Source organism: Lathyrus oleraceus, chromosome 5, assembly GCF_024323335.1.
Source record: "Lathyrus oleraceus cultivar Zhongwan6 chromosome 5, CAAS_Psat_ZW6_1.0, whole genome shotgun sequence".
Lineage (NCBI taxonomy): Eukaryota > Viridiplantae > Streptophyta > Magnoliopsida > Fabales > Fabaceae > Lathyrus > Lathyrus oleraceus.
The window spans coordinates 461,415,382-461,434,398 of record NC_066583.1 but is presented as its reverse complement, the minus strand read 5'-3'; the positions used below and the strand labels follow the sequence as shown (position 1 = coordinate 461,434,398).

The 19,017-nt window shown below is 36.8% G+C and overlaps 2 protein-coding genes across 2 annotated transcripts; both read right to left on the bottom strand.

Annotated features, from left to right (window-relative positions):
- Positions 1-231: 231 nt before the first annotated feature.
- LOC127081342 (uncharacterized mitochondrial protein AtMg00810-like) lies at positions 232-660 on the bottom strand. Its single transcript, XM_051021608.1, has one exon. It carries the CDS (start codon positions 658-660, stop codon positions 232-234), a length of 429 nt encoding a protein of 142 aa, XP_050877565.1.
- A 10,781-nt stretch (positions 661-11,441) lies between these two features.
- Positions 11,442-12,170, bottom strand: LOC127081340 (uncharacterized). The gene is made up of 2 exons (XM_051021607.1): positions 11,881-12,170; positions 11,442-11,787 (listed from the first exon to the last, which is right to left on the bottom strand). Exons 1-2 carry the CDS (start codon positions 12,168-12,170, stop codon positions 11,442-11,444), a joined length of 636 nt encoding a protein of 211 aa, XP_050877564.1.
- Between the last annotated feature and the right edge of the window lie 6,847 nt (positions 12,171-19,017).

The window sequence follows — 19,017 nt, the reverse complement described above, 5'->3', positions numbered from 1 at the left end:
GTGAGTATCTACCAACGTAACTTGAACATCGCCTTTGATCACATGATCACGAAGAAAATGATGTCGAATGTCAATATATTTTGTCCTTGAATGCATGACTGGATTTTTTGTAATGTTTATGGAACTTGTATTGTCACAATGTTACATAATGCATCCAAGGTTCACACCGAAGTAGCTAAGTTGTTATTTCAACCAAAGAATTTGAGCGTAACAACTTCCCGCCACAATGTATTATGCTTCGGCCGTGCTAAGTGCAATACACGCTTGTTTCTTGCAGGACCATGATACTAGTGCATTTCCTAGAATGTTACAAGTACCACTTGTACTTTTGTGGTCAGTTTTGCAACCTGCATAATCCGAGTCAGAAAATCCAACCAAATCACATATACTACCTTTTGGATACCATAGGCCGACATTGATAGTTCCCTTGAGATACTTCATGTTTCTCTTTATAGCGGTGAGATGTGATTCCTTAGGATTCGCTTGAAATCGAGCACAAGGACAAACACTAAACATTATGTCAGGACGACTTGCTGTCAAATATAATAATGAACCAATCATACCTCGATACTTTATAATATATATTGCCACACTAGATTCATCTTGATCGACATAAGTTCCGGATCCCATTGGAGTAGACATAGCTTTGCAATGATCCATGTCGATTTTTTTTAATAATTATTTATAATACTTGGATTGGTTGATGAAGATGCCATTCTTTAATTACTTAATTTTTAATCCAAGAAAATAGTTCATTTTATCCATCATGGACATCTCGAATTCTCCTTGCATCATCAATGAAAATTCTTCACAGAGTTCTTTGTTTGTTGAACCGAAAATGATGTCGTCGACATCGACTTGAACTAATAAAGTGATATCTTTTATTTTCTTAATAAACAAATTCTTGTCAACTTTACCCTTTTCAAAACCTTTTTCACAAAGAAAGTTTCTAAGGCGATCATATCATGCCCTTGGTGCTTGTTTTAAGCCATAAAGAGATTTCTTCAATTTGAAAACATGTGAAGGTTTCTTGAAGTCTTCAAAGCCTGGGAGTTGTTTAACATATACTTATTCATTAATGTAGCCATTAAAGAAAATGCTCTTGACATCCATTTGGAATAACTAAAAGTTTAATGAGCATGCATAAGCAAGTAATAGGAGAAGCTTCTAACCTTGCAACTGGAGCGAAAGCTTCTTCGAAATCAATTCCTTCTTCTTGATTGTGATCTTGAGCCACCAATCTTGCTTTGTTTTGAACAATTATTCCATTTTCATCAAGCTTATTTTTAAACATCCATTTGGTACCTATGATGTGTTTTCCACTTGGCCTAGGAACAAGTTCCCAAACATGATTCCTTTCGAATGGGTTTAACTCTTCTTGCATTGCAAGTATCCATTGGTCATCTTCTAAGGCTTCATCAACTTTGTAAGGTTAAATTTGTGAGACAAACACCATATTTAAGCATGCATCATTGAGTTTTAATCTTGTTGCAGTGCCTTGACTAATATCACCAATGACTTTATCAATGGGATAATCCTGATGCGTTCTCCATTCTTTAGGCAGATCATTGTTATTTGAGTCTTGTTGAATTTGTTATTTTTGATTATCATCATTGACATTTGATGTATCTTCCTTAGGAACTTCTATTATTTCATCATCATCATCACATAAAACAACATTATCCTCCTTGGAAGGGTTAGTTTCATCAAAGGAAACATGCATAGATTCTTCAATAGTTAAAGTTCTTTTGTTATAAATTCTATATGCTTTACTATAAGAGAATAGCCAAAAAATATACCTTCGTCGGCTTCTCGCCCAACTTGCCTAGATTTTCTTTGTCATTGTTGAGGACAAAGCATTTGCATCCAAATATGTGAAAATAAGAAATGTTTGGTTTCCTTCCGTTGAAGAGTTCATAAGGAGTCTTCTTTAGGATCGGTCTTATAATCACCTGATTACTTACGTAACATGTTGTACTAACCGCATCCGCCCAAAAATATTTTGGTAGATTTGAGTCACTAAGCATCATTCTTTCAAGTTCTATTAAAGATTGATTCGTTCTTTCCACCACTCCATTTTGTTGAGGAGTCCTTGGTGCTGAAAAATTATGAGAGATTCCTTGTTCTTCGCAAAATTTATCGGAAGGAGCATTTTGGAATTCTCCACCGTGACCGCTTCTTATGGAGGCAATTTTAAGTGACTTCTCATTTTGAATTTGCTTTGCATATTTCTTGAATGCCTTGAATGCATCACTTTTTTTACTAAAAAGAATGTCCAAGAAAATCTAGAGAAATCATCAACAATAACTAAGCATATACATTACCTCTGAAGCTTTTTGTTCTTGATGGACCAAATAAATCCATGTGCAAAAATTGTAGTGGCCTTGAAGTGGACACCATATTCTTAGGTTTGAAAGTTGATTTGGTTTTCTTTCTCTTTCGACAAGCATCACATAGCTTATCCTTGACAAATTTTATTTTAGGAAATCCAATGACAAGATTATGTTTGACTAGTTTGTTTAGATGTTCCATATTAATGTGAGCAACTCTTTTATGCCAGATCCATCAATCATTGTTGTTCACCATGATAAACTTTACCTTTAAATAAAAATCATCAAGGGAAATAATTAAAATATTATTAGTTATTTTACCTTTGAGTTTTAGCTCATGTGTGACTTCATCTTCAATTAAGCATTCATCCTTGGTGAACCTGATTTTGAAGCCTTTATCACAAAGTTGGTTAATACTTAGAAGATTTTGCTTTAGTCCTTAAGCATAAATAACATCTTCAATACAAGTGAATGGTGGTGAACCAACTTTGCATATGCCAAGTATTCTTCCTTTTTTGTTATCTCCATAAGTGACAAAACCCTTGGCCTTTAATGCTAGATTTTTAAAAATTTGTTAAAATCTCCCGTCATATGCTTGGAGCACCCACTATCAAGATACCAAAGGTTGATATTGGTCTTCAAGAAAACCTACAAAAAAGGTTTAGGTTTTGTTAGGTACCCAAACGACTTTGGGTCCTTCATAGCTAGTACCTTTCTTTACCCACACATAATGCCCATTTACCACACTAAACTTTCTAACATAGCAAGCATTAGGTGTGTGGCCAACCAACCCACAATAAAAACATGTAGGAACAAAGATATTTTTATATCTTGGAACATATGATTTCTTTCGTACATTTCTCTTTTTACGATTATGATGCACATTAGGAACTTTGTTCACTTTTTCCTTGATAGGTTGTTCACCCGCCTTTACAAAAATATTTTTGCTAGATCTTGGTTCATCAAACTTATAATAACCAAGTCCTTTTTTGTTATTAGAAACTTTTTGGTGGCTAAGAACATCCTCCAATCCAACTTGTCCTTTCTCATATCTTTCTAGGACTCTTTTTAGTTGAACTATTTGGAAGGAAAGAGATTCACAATTTTTGCAAACAAAATTATGTTTTTGTTCTTTAAGAAAATTTTGTTTTTCTACTTCAAAATATTTTTCCATATTGTCAATCTTTTCTTCAAGAGATAAAATTTGTTTCTTTTTATTTTACAAAGTTTTATACAATGTTTTGCATTCATTGAGAAGTTCATCTATAGCACCTTGTACACCCTTTCCATAAATATAAAATTTATTACTAACCTCATCATTTTCATCATCGGAATGGTGTGAAGCCTTCAATGCTAGATTTTGACATTTGTCACTTTCCAAATCGGATGAAGAACTTATCTCATTATCATCCCATGCAATGTAGGCCTTTTTATTCTTAGTCTCCTTTGTACTTTTGAAGCCACCTTTCTTGGAGAGTTTTGGAAAATCCGACTTTATATGATCTTGCTTACCGCATTTATAGCATGTGATATCTTGTTTGAAGCCTCCTTTTTCCTGAAATGTTTCTTTATTTTTGCAAAATTAGATGAATTATCATTTTTACCAAAGAACTTACCAAGCCTTTTCAGAAGGAGCATAAAGTCTTCATCTTCCTCTAGTACATCACCTTTTTTATTTTCTTTTGAATCTACTTTCAAAGCGATTCCTTTAAATTTCTTCTCTAGACTTTCATGCTTTTTGAGTCTTCCAAGTTCAAGTTCATGTTCTTGGAGTTTTCCGAACAATGATGTGGATGTCATGGTAGAAAAGCTTTTCTTTTCCAAAATTGCTGTCACTTTAGGTTGCCATTCCCTATTCAAATATCGAAGCACTTTAAGATTGAGATCATCATTTGTAAAGGTCTTATCGAGTGCAATCAAATGATTTGTCAAGTGTACAATTTTTTTTTGCAATGCAACAATGGATTCTCTGAGCTGTATTTTGAATATTTCGTACTCTTGACTTAAGGTATTTAATCTAGATCTTTTAAATTCGGTGGTTCCATCATGGGTTTCAACCAAGGTGTCCCAGATTTGTTTGGCCGTTGTACATTGAGAGATGCGAAAGAATTCATCCATACTAAGAGCATTTTGTATAAGATTTATTGCTTTCTTGTCATAGAGAACATTTTTCTCATAATTTTCATCCCATGAAGTTTCAGGTTTAGGTGTGGCTACACCATTAACCACACATGTAGGAGAAAAGGGACCGTTGACAACTGCTTTCCATACTTCCTTTCCTTGTGCCTCTAAATGAGCCTTCATTCGTATTTTCCAGAAATTGAAATATTTGCCACAGAATGGTGGAGGCTTATTGCTACTACCACCATCTTTAAAAACTGAGTTTGCATTTGCAGAAGCCATGTCATATATTGAAGGAACAGGTTACCAACAACCTGCTCTGATGCCAATTGTGAGTAGATTTTGCACCTAAGAAGGGGGGAGGGGGGGGGGGGGGAATAAGGTGCCTTAAAATTTTCTCGGCTTTAGCCTTTGTTCTGGTTAATTTATTCTGGTTACTTGATAAGTGATGAAATTTGTAAAATGAATAAAGTAATGAACATAGCGAAATATCTTGGTTCCTCTCACAATCCGAGAGTACTCTAGTCCCCTTTCAACATGAAAGATATTTTATTATTGTTAGATCTTTAGACAAGACACCCTAGTCTCTCTATACAAGACTCTAACTTAATCCACCAAGAACAATCCTCTTGGATTTTTACTAAGTGTATAAAGAGAACAATCCTCCCTTAAACACTTTCTTGCTTCCAACAATCCTGGACAGTAAGGTATTTCAATCGATAACGAAAACTATTTAAGTAAAAGAAAGTTGATGAATATGTATCAACTACTAAGATTGATCTTCCCTTTCAAGCAAGCAATTTGCAATGATGTATAAGTACTCAAGTGTTTATGAATGTATGGAGAAAATTTTCTAGATTGATATGAAAATAATATGCAGAATTTTTTTAATGAAAGTTAAAATTTCACAACACTTGTTTTGAAAAAGAGATGGAAAGATGAAGTTAAATTCCTATGAAAGAGGTAAAACTTGAATTCTGAAAATATAAGGTTTATATAGTGTTAAAAAACCTCTCTAAATGCATGAAATTATATGTAGGGATGCCATGAAAAATTACAATTGAAAACAACATGTTTGTTGCAATTACAAACTGAATTAATGCCACTGCTTCAGTGGTAATCGGTTACCTTAAAGGAAGTAACCGGTTACGCTGAAGCGTTACCACTTGAATTCAAAATTTCGCCAATGTAACCGGTAACATGAAACTTGGTAATCGGTTACCTTAAATAAATATTTCCACTATCTGCAGTGCTGGGACCATGTAACCGGTTACCTCACATATGGTAATCGGTTACCTCAGCATAAACGTGAAAAATTGCTTAAATGAAAACCATATAGCCAAAAGTTTGATGCATAAAATATGTTTAATGATGTGTGGCATGAATGAATATATTTCTTGAGTACTTGATACTATCAAAGTAAGTTTGAACACTTTTACTTTAAAAATCATGATCAAACCTAATAAGCTCCAAGAACTGATAAACTTGAAACTTGACTTGCGCTAATTTAAAGTCTTGAACCATTTGATTTTTGTCATATATTTGCATGTAGAATTTTCTTCATCAAAACACTTGTTAGAGAAGCTCATCTTCACAATGCGAATTGGTAGGAGCGCAAAAGCAAATTTTCACTATGCTAAACCATCAGACGCACATATAATGTCAAAATGCAACAAATAAACTAAAGTGCATGAAACGCTAAACATAATGTACTCAAAGCTAGTTTATACGTAATGACAACAAGCGAATGTCGCATGCAAATGTAAAAAAAGGGTCATAAACGCGGAAAAATATTACATCAATATATCAAAACTAAAATCCAGCGGCATAATGACATATAATTGTCAAGAATTAATCAATTAATCCAGCGGAAAAACATCAATTAATCAAGAATTAACCCACACAGTTAATCCTAACTAAATCAATTAATCATGTTAAAAAGACTAATCACCATAAGAATTAGTTTTTATATCAAGTTAAGAATAATTAAAAAGAAAATAGAAAGAAATTAAAGAGAACAAAAATGGAATAAAATGCAAAAAGAAATACACAAACAGGGGTGTATTCTAGCAAACAGGAGTGTAATAAGCCAAGGAGGCGCATGGCCCAAACCAAGGCCCAATATCCAATTGTTATGAAAGCCAGGGAGGTGAAAAATCAAATAGGTGATAAGTTCATTAAAACAAACATAAAGCCTAACTCAACTGAAGCCCAAAAACGAAACATAAGGGGCAATGGAATTGACATTCAGTGTTTCAAAGGGGAAATTCAAAATCACGCGCTAGACTAGAAAGGGATTCCAGAGTGGACTTAGGTCACCGAGCCACTGTCATCCACTGCACCAGAGGTCACCTCTGGTGGTGGTGGAACACCACAACACAAAATAAATCCATCACCAGGATTGTGACAACATGCTCATTCCAAATTCGAGGTTAATTTCAACAGATTACTGCTTTAAACTCCAAAGAGAAAGGGAAATCATGAAGAACCCTATGTCTTCAAAGATAAATTAAATGACGATGATTCATGGATTCATGCTCAAACCTTAGGGCTACTGATCTATGCAATGGTAGCAAGATTATGGCAAACAGAGAAGAAGAAAATTTACCTTCGAAATGGAGATTTGTTTCGGTGAACAATGAATTGGAGAAGATGAAGATGCAACAGGAAATCACTTGAACCAAGTAAATCTTGATCTTATCTTCTTCCTTTGATTATATTCTTCTTCTGAAAATTCTTTTGAAATGAGATATGGTGCAATCGAAGGTAATCGAGAGGGAGTGTAACAATGGAAACCTTAACCAAACTCTATTGAAGCTTCGAGGTGAAGCTTTAATGGAGTTTTCTGAGACAACTCTGTGGGAGGGTAAATATAGGTTTGAGATGAATACTGAAATCTTGAAAATCAGGGAAGGGTGAAAATGAATTGTGATCCTCGTGTCAATGAAGAGTGCTATGTATTTATAGAGTTTAGGTCCTTTGAATTTCTGTTAGAAATGCCAAATTCAAATCCGTATGAAATTAACAAGTTATTGGAAATGAATTGTAAATCTGTTAGAGTTAGTTATCAAGTTTCAATTTCAGTTAGTAGGTTGGTTTTAATTCTCTGTGCATTGCGTTTGTTGGCTTATTATGGAATTCCATTTTGTGGTCTGCTGAAACGAAATTGCAGGTTCAGGTAGTGTGCAAGGTTAACTGTTAGTATTATGTCAAATGAATTTCTACAGGGTGGATGCATTTGGAATGAAGGACCAGGTGGATGCAGGTTCCGTTAGTGTGAAAGGTTAACTATGTGTTCACTTGCTTGAGCTGTTGCAAATGTGCTATGTGCAATTCTGTTATGCCTTCATGTATTCTCATGATAATGACGGATCAGGGTTAGCTTTGTACATGGTTTTGATGGAATGATCTGATGTATGATGAATGAACTGATCTTGTTGTTGTTGTTGTTGCACAATGCAGGCGGCTTGGCAAGTCAAGCCAAGGTACATGATGATGATGGAATATGACTGCAACAAGCCATGGTGAGATTGTAGACATGGTTGGTCTGACTGCCGCAGTAAGGCAAGGCATTGTAGATAATGTGCAACATGATATCATGTGCTTAGCTTAATTTTTCTTGCAAGTATCTTGTCATGTTGCATTCAAACTTAGGAATTATTTTGGTAATTGTTTGGATGAATGGTGACTTGATTGATGCCAAATTTCATGTTGTAGCAAGGCAAGATAATGAAGACTTGGTTTGGCAAGGCAAGTGCAAGGTGTGACAAGCCAAAAGACCAAGTCATGACATGGTATGGTCCATTTGCCAAAGGTGAAGTTTTCTTGATCATGAAGCATAATGGGGACTCATGGGATCAAGTATAGATGTAAATGGAATTAACATGAGGTTTAGGATGACAAAACAACAAAGGTTGACTTTGGTTAACTATTTGACCAAAAAGTCAACTTTTTGAAAAATGTAATTTTGATTTCTTTCTGTAATGAAATGATGTATTCCTTGATAAATGAATGGAAAACCAATGTTTTGAATGGAATAATCATGAGTGTATGTGGATCAAAAACTTGAATTTTGAATGATCTTTAACAAAAACAAACTTGACTTATGCATGAATCTAATACTTTAACCAATTGAAACATGATCACATGATGCCATATAAACCAAATGTACCAAGCTACACATATAAAACAAGAATGAACCCCCCTATGAATAATAATGGATTAAGGATAAACAATGGACCAAAGATCAATGCAGTAATGCAACCATGAATTCAAAGATCAAGCAATATGCATATATATGGATGCTTGTACATAATCTTGAACCTGATGAAATCCCCAATATTTGAACATGTAGGTTAGATGAATGAATTTAATGCACAAAGCAAGTTTAATGGTTGGTGATTCATGACAAGATGGTCAAGAACCTCTTCCCAATGAGATAGGGTTCCAGTCAATTCCATGATCAAAAGTCAACCTTATATGGTACACAAGTACCAAGCATCCCTGATTAAGGTTTCATGATACACACCCCTAATTAAGATCTTCAAACCAGGCATAAAGCTCCATAGTCATATCTCATAACTCATGGGCCCACAATTAGGGTTTAGTGATCAAATCAAAACTCAAGAGTCAATCACAAGATCCCATAGTAGCACAAATGAATGTTATGATGGGGTCTCCTTGAATTCAAGGTACAAAAGGGCATGAAATTAGGGTTTCCCCCATATGATGAGCAATACTCCAGTCCTTAAGCAAAACCCTTATTTTTATTAACCACGTGAATGAATGATGCACATGAACGAGGCATGAATGACTACAGATGAATCTTAAGTCAAAGGTTAGATGAAAAAGGAAAAAGGGAGGGAACATTTTGGACTATGACAACTGCCCCTATTTAATAATCTTAAACCTGAATATGCGAATTGCGAAAGCTTTTTGGGTATTCGAGGTAGAAGAGGATTAAATACCAAAATATCCAAAAAAAATCCCACTGAGAATGGTTGTAATGTGATATAGGTAAGCGTATTGGGAATATAGAATGACAAGTTGACTTTCATAGGTTCATCTGCTGGGGGTTGATTGGAATATCCTATGGGGAAATATATAAATCGTAAAGGGAAACATGATATGCATGCTATATGTAATGTATGATTTATTTTTATGATGTTTGAATGCTTATGTGGCCATATGAGTGATATTCACACGGTAGGGTTTCTGGCATAGGGTAGACTTCGACTCGCCACCGACTACACCAAAGAAATTATACTGAAAGAATGCTTCGTGTTACCATCATTGCTGGGGATTTCACATGATCCTTATAGGGAGGAAAAGATATATGATCCAACCGGGAAGTCATCAAAATGCCTCTGGATGTCAAGCAATTGCTATAGACTATCGACCGTCCTTTAGAGCTTGTCGGGTAGTCACATCAATGCATAAAGTTTTCTTTTAATGTATACTTTATTATTCTCAAAGTTTTATAACATTATGTGATCAAAATAAGTCAGTTATTTTACAAACAAAATGCGAGAGAACTAAAAAGCAATTGATAAAAGAAAATGAATTTTATTGATTATGAAAAATCTGTATATACAATGTGTGTTCAAGGATGTCAAAATCCTTAAAGAGAAAATTACAAAAATTGAAAAATAAAGCAAATGGCAATGGGAAATTTTAATATTTTTCCATTTATTACAACATCGACTATCATCCACTATAAGACCTAGGCACCAACACTTCGCTTTGGTTGACGATGATTGGATCGATCTTTGGCTGTCTGAAATTAAGCTGTAATAAAGATAGGCTCAAGGGTTACAGTCAAATGCCTTTATCCCTAACTTTTGCCTGGACATTTTCTATTTTTTTCGTCCACTGCGATGCTCATTTTTGCCTAAGTCTCCCTTTCGAGTTTTCAACTTAGCGAGCTTTACAATCTTTTTATTTGATCCCTAACTTTTGTATGGACATTTCATTTTTTGGTCCATTTGGATACCCTTTTTTTGCCTAGATTATCCTTGCGGATGTCAATCTGGAGGGCTTTCATTCACTTTTTTTAGGCATAGTATTTTTTTTACTGTATTGGAGTTTACTGGTAGTGGCAAATCTTCCCCACCAATGGTGGTGAGGATCAGAGATCCACATGAGAAGGCCTTCTTGACAAAAAAGGTTCTTCATAATTGGGAGTCCACTTGCCCCATGGATCTGAGTGTATAACAGAATATCTCATGAGCATGAGTTCCCCTTTATGATACACACGAGGGATAACCTTCTTATCAAAATCTCGTTTGAGGCGTCTCTGGTGTAGCGGTAAAATTTTTGAGATTAAGATACTGACTAACATAACTCACAAAGAAAGAGTCACCACCGCGCTTTTATCATTTCTAAAGGAAAGGGAAAAAGAACGAATAGAGCCCAAAGAAGTTTTAAAACAAAACTAATAAAAAGAGATAAGGGTTCAGGGGTTAGTTATGCAAAGGGAAGATATTAGCACCCTAAACATCTATAGTACTCTATAGTAATATCTTTGAAAATATGTACATGTTTGCTTAAAAATGGTGTTGTTTGCAAAAAAATTGGGGAGATGAGAAAAGAAATGTTTCTTTAGAATTTTTGTGTTTGCCAATACTTTATGGGTCTCATGCCTACGTACCAAAAAAGTGAAATGGAGGATCAAAACCTCGTAGTTCATGGTAAAAGTAACAAAGATGTTTGTTTTGATTCTTTTTAATGAAAATGCATTTTATCATTTTAAGGAGAATACTCAACTAGACATCCACAAGTATGAGAACTTTGCATCACCACAGAGAAGGGCTCCAACTTGGATAGAGATTAACAAGTATGCCACTAGCTCTCTTAGATGGAAAATAATTATCATCAATGCTATGGTGATAGGAGTATTATATTTATACTATTGAAATGACTCATGTCTAAACTTTGAGACATATCATGGAGTTGATCTTGGTCCAATGCCATGTTAACATTGTACTTGTATTAACGAACAAAAGCTTCTCCTAAATTCTTGAAAGTAAGGATATGAGTGCCATCAAGTTCCATGTACCACTTTAAAGCAACACCAGTCAAACTGTCTTGAAAGTAGTGAATCAATAGTTGATGGTTATTAGTTTGAGTTGACATCTTGCGAGCATACATCACCAAGTGACTCAAAGGATAAGATCTTCCCTTATACTTCTCAAAATCTGGGACTTTGAACTTATAAGGGATATTTACATTAGGAACTAAGCAAAGATCATGAGCATTCTTTCCGAATAACTCATCTCCTCTCAAAGCTTTAATCTTCTTTTGCATTGCTTGAAACTGATCTTGAAATCCATCCATCCTTTCATAGACACCAACACTTTAACTCTGATCAATATAGATAACAGGTTCTTCCACATAAGGAGTAGCATGGACCACGAGAGGTGGTACATACATAACAGGTTGAGTAACGAGAACTTCAACAATTGGCTGATATCCTTTTGACACATAGTTAGGGGGCATACCCCAAGGGAAACCAGAAGGAATTTGGTGATGTGGAGCATTGACCGGAGTCATATAAATGATTTTAGAAATTACAGTCCTCTGAAGTGGAGTCTGAGGAGGAGGAGGCTGATTCTGAGTAGCCATCAAAGCTTCCATCATAGCAGTGAGCCTTGCGAAACTGTACCTCAAAGTAGTCACTTCTTCACGGAGTTCATGATTCTCTTGCTCTAAATGATCCATCTTCTTTTGTTGATTAACACGAGTATTGTACTGGTGAGACAACTTGTCTGAACAAAGACCAAGAAAAGGAAGAAATAAGACACTTGGAAAACCCATACAAAGCAATACCGAGATGTAATATGATGCTTGATATGCAAATGCATATGCAAAGTTTTCAAGGAACTTCAAGATATAAATTAAACTGCAAACATCATAAAGGAAATAACACATTTTGAAATACTAAAAATCTCAATTTATTAATAGTGGGAAGGATTACAATCCGAAATACAATCTCAACAATCCTAAAACATAAGAGGAAGGAATCTAAGTCTATGGAATCATATTCGATGATGACCCAACTCCAAGCCGATACTTCTTGTGAAGTCTTTTGATCCCTCTTTCATAGTTGCTTTTCATGGCATCCTTCTCCATCACGAGCTGATCTACAATGCATTTCCAAACACCAGAAGAAGAAAGATGAGTAGATGATGAAATGTTAGAGGAAAACAAATCATCTTGGTTCATTGACCTCTTGATAGCATGTTGCTAAAGCAACTCTACCAAGTCATCTGTTTCCTTCAATTGTTTATGCAATTCTATCTTATCGAGATTTGAAGTGTGAAACTTGTCTTCCCAAGCATCCTTCTCTTGCTTCATCATATCCAAAGCTTCTTGCAACTCCTCTATGCCTTCAATATGAATAATGGGTGATTTGACCACTACTAAAGACATAGGTCTCTCACAAGCGTAAGGCATCTTGAATTCTTTTGCTCTCTTCTTCACCCAACTAGTGTAAGGCTCCAAATCTACATAATTCTTCAATCCAAGCTCACTTTTTCCTTTCCTATAAATATTGTGCCAATCATTGTCGCTACCGAGATTTCACGATATCGAAACCAGGACTAAAGAGATGCCAAAGAGAGGCAAAATCAGAAGAGTTGCCATCGAATTTTAGTTGCGTGCCCCTATCGATAGGCGGGGGGAAATAATCGATAAAACCCTTAAAAATATACGCACACGGGAAGCGCTAAAAGGGAATAAGGAATCATTCTCGCAACCAAGGTTTGAGTTCGGAAGTCGATTACACAAGGGGAAGGTATTAGAACCCTTCACGTCCATGGTACTTCATGGGAACCATTTGGGTTGTTTACGTATGCAGGGATTTATTTCATTATTGTTTTATTTTAAAAAAAAGAATGTGTGAAAGAGGGGGTGTTTTTGTTATTATAGTGCTCGTCAAGGATTGGGACCCTTGTGTCTACGTATCACTCATCGGGGACGAGGAATCAGACCTCCGCAGTTTGGAGTAGAAAATACTTATGGATTAGTTGATTTTACCTTTAAGAAAAGGGTCTTTGGTGTGAAAACCTAAGTAAAAAATTAGGTTTGGTGAGTTGTATTGTTTTTACCTTGAATACGGGTTTTATGAAAAGAATGTTTGTGATTATATTGTACTGAAGTCTATGGGCGAAGATGATTATTCTAGACAACAAGCCAAGCGTCTTGCATATAAAATAATCAGAGTAAGAGTAGGAATGCTCCATTCTTAGTCATTCTTCACCACTTAATAATCGTAATTTTATTGTATTTTGAATTTGATTATGAAAATGCCACTTGACGTTGAATCAAGGGTTTATTTATTTGATTATGAAATTTGGGTAATGCAACATGCATGCAAAGTAACCAACAAAAAAATAAAGGGTCTCATTGTAAGGTAGCCCAAGAGAAAGCCTTGTGTGTGCAAAACTGACCTAAGATAAACAAAGGATAATTGTCTTACAAACATGTCCCCCTAAGGTGGTGCCATGATGCCATTCTTACAACATGAATGTAAGTTGTAGATGAAAATCCAACACTCACAAAGTATCACAAAGAGTAATGGAAAACGTCCTCCAAGCAAAGGTCCTATATGAAATCCTCTAAGTCCAAGTTTGATTAAGTGAAATGATTTTTTTTTTGGTCTTATCCTTTTATCATATTTTTGTTGTTTTTAATGTATGATAACAATAAAGATAAATGACAATAATAAACATACATGACGACTTTATACAATGAATATAATGGTGATAATGAGTACTTGAATGTACATTACAAGGTAATGACATAAAAGTAAATCACAAGATAATAATAATAATAATAATAATAATAATAATAATAATAATAATAATAATAATAATATCACAATAATAACAGTTAGTAAATATGAATGACATAAAATAAACCACAAGTCAATAGTAATAAAATCATAATAACAAAGGTTAATAGTAAACAAAGTTAGTGAACTATAGTTAGTGGTTAGTAATATGTGCAAAGTAAACATTTGAGGATTATCTATACGGACATATGTACGATAGCCATGCAAGGCAAATGACAGCATCTCATGCCAATCTTTGTACGTAACAACCATTTTCTGAATAATCTTCTTGATGTTCTTGTTAGCAGCTACAACAACCCCATTCATCTTGGGTCTATAGGGAGAAGAGTTATGATGTGCAATCTTGAACTCGCTACACAGCTCTTTCATCATTTTGTTGTTCAAGTTAGATCCATTATTATTAATGATCTTGTCTAGCACCCCATATCGGCATATAAGTTGGTTCTTGATAAACTTCACAACCACCTGCCTGTTCACATTCGCATATGAGGTCGCTTCAACCCACTTGGTGAAGTAATCAATTGCTACGAGAATAAAACAGTGACCGTTTGACGCCTTTGGTTCAATCATGCCAATCATGTCAATTCCCCACATGGAGAAAAGCCATGGTGATGAAATAACATTCAGAAGTGTCGGGGGAATATGAATCTTATCCGCATAAATCTGACACTTGTGGCATTTCTTCATATATTTGCAGCAGTCAGACTCCATTGTCAGCCAATAGTAGCCTACTCTCAACATCTTCTTTGTCATGGCCTATCCATTAGAATGAGTACCAAATGAACCCTCATGGACTTCAGTCATCAACAGGCCTGCTTCGTGTCTATCCACGCATCTGAGCAAAACCATGTTAAAATTCCTCTTGTACAACACATCACCATTAAGGTAGAAACTGCCAGATAATCTCCTCAAAGTCTTCTTATCTTTAACGGATGCCCTAGGCGGGTAAGATTGACTTTGGAGAAAGCACTTGATATCATAATACCATGGCTTATCATCTTTTACTTCTTCAACTGCAAATACATGATTCGGTCTATCCAAGCGCATCACAGTAATATTGTGGACTTCATTCCAATATTTCACCATAATCATTGAAGCAAGCTGTAACACCCCGAAATTTGCCCTCCTCATTCATGCATTCATTTTTAGGTCATTTAACATTTCACATTGCATTTCATCATTATCAATCAGAATTAGATACATTGCATTTCATCATGTCAATCGGGATTAGCTCCAAGAAGCTTGAACATCATCCAGGACACTTTGTGGGTTCTATTTAGATGATCAGTCAACACAAGGGAAAGACTTGAGATACTTCCAACAGGTTCAAATGGGGTCTATTCGTCAGTCAAAACGTTAATCTTGAAGGAGCAAAAGTTTGTTCATGAGCTGTCATGCTCGCTAGGCGAGCAGAATGGGTCGCCTAGCGAGTCCCAAGAAAAGCCACCAGAATCACCTACGCTCAGAGGAATTTCCTGAAATGTCATGCTCGCTAGGCGAAGCCCACGTGTTTAAAAAAAAAACGAAAAACAAAAAAATAAAAAAAATAAAATAAAAAATAAAAAAATAAAAAAATAAAATATAACAGAAAATTTTTGGACTTGGGCCTCTCTCATTTGAGCCCACAGATCCACAAAAATCAGGTTATAAATTCAGAGTTTCAGTGAAACAAAAGGCCATTCTATTCCTATTGCCCTGGCTGGGAAAAAGATAGTGAGAGAAGAGCTAACAGAGTTCAGAGCAACCTCCAGAGACTGAAGGGAACTCATCTGCAAAGAACCAATTCCCTCTCATATAAACCCTAAGAGTGCTTTGCAAACCCAACCGTGCCATTCAATTTCAATCGATCCTCCCCAATCAGGTATGCCCTATTTCCACTACTTTATACTTTCAACCTGAAATTTTTGATACCCTTTTAATGTATTTGTTTGACAAGAGGTTTAGGCCTCCTACCCTTGGTTGCTTTTTGTGAATTTTAATGGCATGATTCATGTGGTTACATTTTGATTTGGGGGCAACTCTTGATTACCCTATCTTGTTTCTCTAACCTGTTTGTTGAGTTTTTTTTGTGAGGGCTCACATGACTCTTGCAGAGATGGCCTGGTGTCCCACTTTATTTGTGGGATACCACCTGGAGGTTTATTCCGATTACCTGTACTGACTCACTTTCTTTGATGGTGCTAGCTTGAGAGATCTCTGGGTTTCTTATTCCTTTATTTTCTGTTGCTTCGGATCTTTATCCGTGTGGTAGATCTCTTAACCCCCATTATCTTTCCCGTATTTTACTACTTTTTACCTAAAGACCTCCGTGAAAAGGCAATTGACGGATAGAAGGGATCAATAGTCAATCCCCCGTTATTCAGTGCGTCGTTCTTTAAGATCACACTACGTGTCGGTGCTTCAGAACAAAAACCCCAGATCTTTTGTCCGGTCGGTCAGTGGAGAGGGTTCCACCTTTCTGAACCCCCACGCCTTGTCATGAGCTCACCCCGTCCAGGGTTAAGAGCTATGAGGTCTTATCCTCATTACCCCTTTTGCATAAGCATCCCTGAAACACCAACAAACTCATTGATTTTTCTTCTCCTAAGAACATGTTAACTCCTTCTACTACAGGCGAGTAAGTCTCCAAAGGTCGAGCATCCGGTATATTGCGTAGTAACGTCGTTCGCCCAAAAACACAACCCTTAACCCGTAGTTAGCCGAACTACGGCTTGCTCTGATTCTCATTCCAGATGAGATACGTAGGCATAAGACGCGATGTCTTAGCGAGCACACTCCTCTTTAACCCATAGGTAGCCGAGCTACGAAGACTCTGATTCTCATGTTCAGATGAGATACGTATGCAGTGGATGCGACATCCGTGCGAGTCATTTTCTTTTGACCCCCCTTTTAGTAAATAGTATATTAGATAAACCTACACCCTTTAGACAAGAACAACAAAAGTGGATCCCGTAGAGTACTACGGATGCGTAGGGGTGTTAATACCTTCCCTTCGCATAATCGGCTCCCGAACCCAAGATTTGGTTGCGAGACCTTGTCTTTTCCTTTCCTTTTTCCAGGTTTACTTCGAGCGTTTCCTTTCCCTCTGTTGGGATAAATAACGCACGGTGGCGACTCTTCTGTCTTTTCTTTTTCGCCGGTTGTTTTTTTTTCGCAGGTAGGTTGCGACAGCTGGCGACTCTGCTGGGGACCCTGTTTCCCTAAGCGAGTCCCTCCTAGCTTTTGTAGGTTTCTTGTTTGTTGGGTGTTTATTATTTTGTACAGTTATTTATCTTTCAGCATTTACCTGCTTTATTGCATTGTGTACATATGATTGCCGTATCTGCTGATTTTGTTTGTTGGGATGGGATGTTCTATGAGAGGTAAAAGGCCCAACACACAGGCTATGAGTGAACTTTAAGACACCTAGGAATAGAGTGATTCATGGAAAGCGGGTGGTATGGCGCCACTTAGCGGAACATGGTATCACGAGCAGTTCAGATTCTGATGGGGTATTATCGTTGCATACACTTGGTGTGCATATGATGGTATTCTTGAAAGGATTGTTTATCCTGCGTTTCTCTTGACCTTACCTTGGCCTAGATTACACCCGTGAGTGGGGCGGGAATGAATCATTTACAGGTACTGATGGTGACTTGTTCTGTTGGTGACTATTGTTCGGTTCTTGTTGGTGACCGTTGGTTCTGATGTATGGGTTCTGAGTTGATGACTGTGTCCTATGGTTCCCGGTTCCGAGTTCATGCCGAAGTGCTGATCCTGTATTATATTACTCAGTGGGTTTCTCTCCAGGCAGTGCAACCTGACAGATGTTCAAGCGGATCCAGCAATCCTGATTGACATACCTTTGCATTGCATAACATCATCTGCATATTTGCATCCAACATCTCATGCTTATTCATTTGCAGGGTATTCCCTTTCAAAAGGGGGGTGCCTTAAAATTGAATAAGCAGCGCATCGCATACCATGCATATTAACCCTTGTTTGTTTTGCAGGTGTCACCGCAGTGTCTAAAGTTTGTTCCCTGTTTCAGGCATTATTGGTCCCAAGCGAGTCCACAGGTACCCGACAAAGGAAATCGTCCGCAACTAGCGATGGACCAGGTACAGAAAGAGCTGGCTGACATGTGTGAAAGGATGGATCGGTTCATGACACTGATGACTGGTATGGTAAAAGGCCAGGAAAAGCTGAGGGAATTGGTTGAGCAACCGAGGCCCGATCCAGAGGTGGAGATACCAAATGCTGAGGGGAACCCTGGTAACCCTGGGAACGCTGATAACCCTGTGAACACTGGTAACGCGGGTAACGCAAATGCTGATGGAAACCCGGGTAATGTTGGCAACACGGGGAATGTTGGAAATGGTATTGGCGGAAGGTACAATGTGAATCAAGGAATTCAGATTAGCAAGCACCCCGTTACTGAAGATTATCAGTATGATCAATTCTCTGTGCACGACGAAGCTCACGAGACCACTCGCCGTATGGATGAGCTTGCTGAGAAGCTCAAATCTTTGGAGTCTCAAAATTCCTTAGGTTTTGATGTCACAAATCTTGGTCTGGTTCAGGGAGTAAGGATCCCTCACAAGTTCAAACCCCCTACTTTTGAGAAATACAACGGGGCTTCTTGCCCACACACTCATCTCCAATCTTATCTGGGAAGGTTGGGAGCTCACACTGAAGATGAAAAGCTGTGGATGTACTATTTTGAAGACAGTC

Coding starts and splice junctions, on each gene's coding strand:
- LOC127081340 (XM_051021607.1), bottom strand. CDS start 12,170: ATGGATCATTTAGAGCAAGAGAATCATGAACTCCGTGAAGAAGTGACT. Junction 11,788..11,880: donor CTCGTTACTCAACCTGTTAT/GTATGTACCACC, acceptor TGTCTATGAAAG/GATGGATGGATTTCAAGATC.
- LOC127081342 (XM_051021608.1), bottom strand. CDS start 660: ATGGATCATTGCAAAGCTATGTCTACTCCAATGGGATCCGGAACTTAT.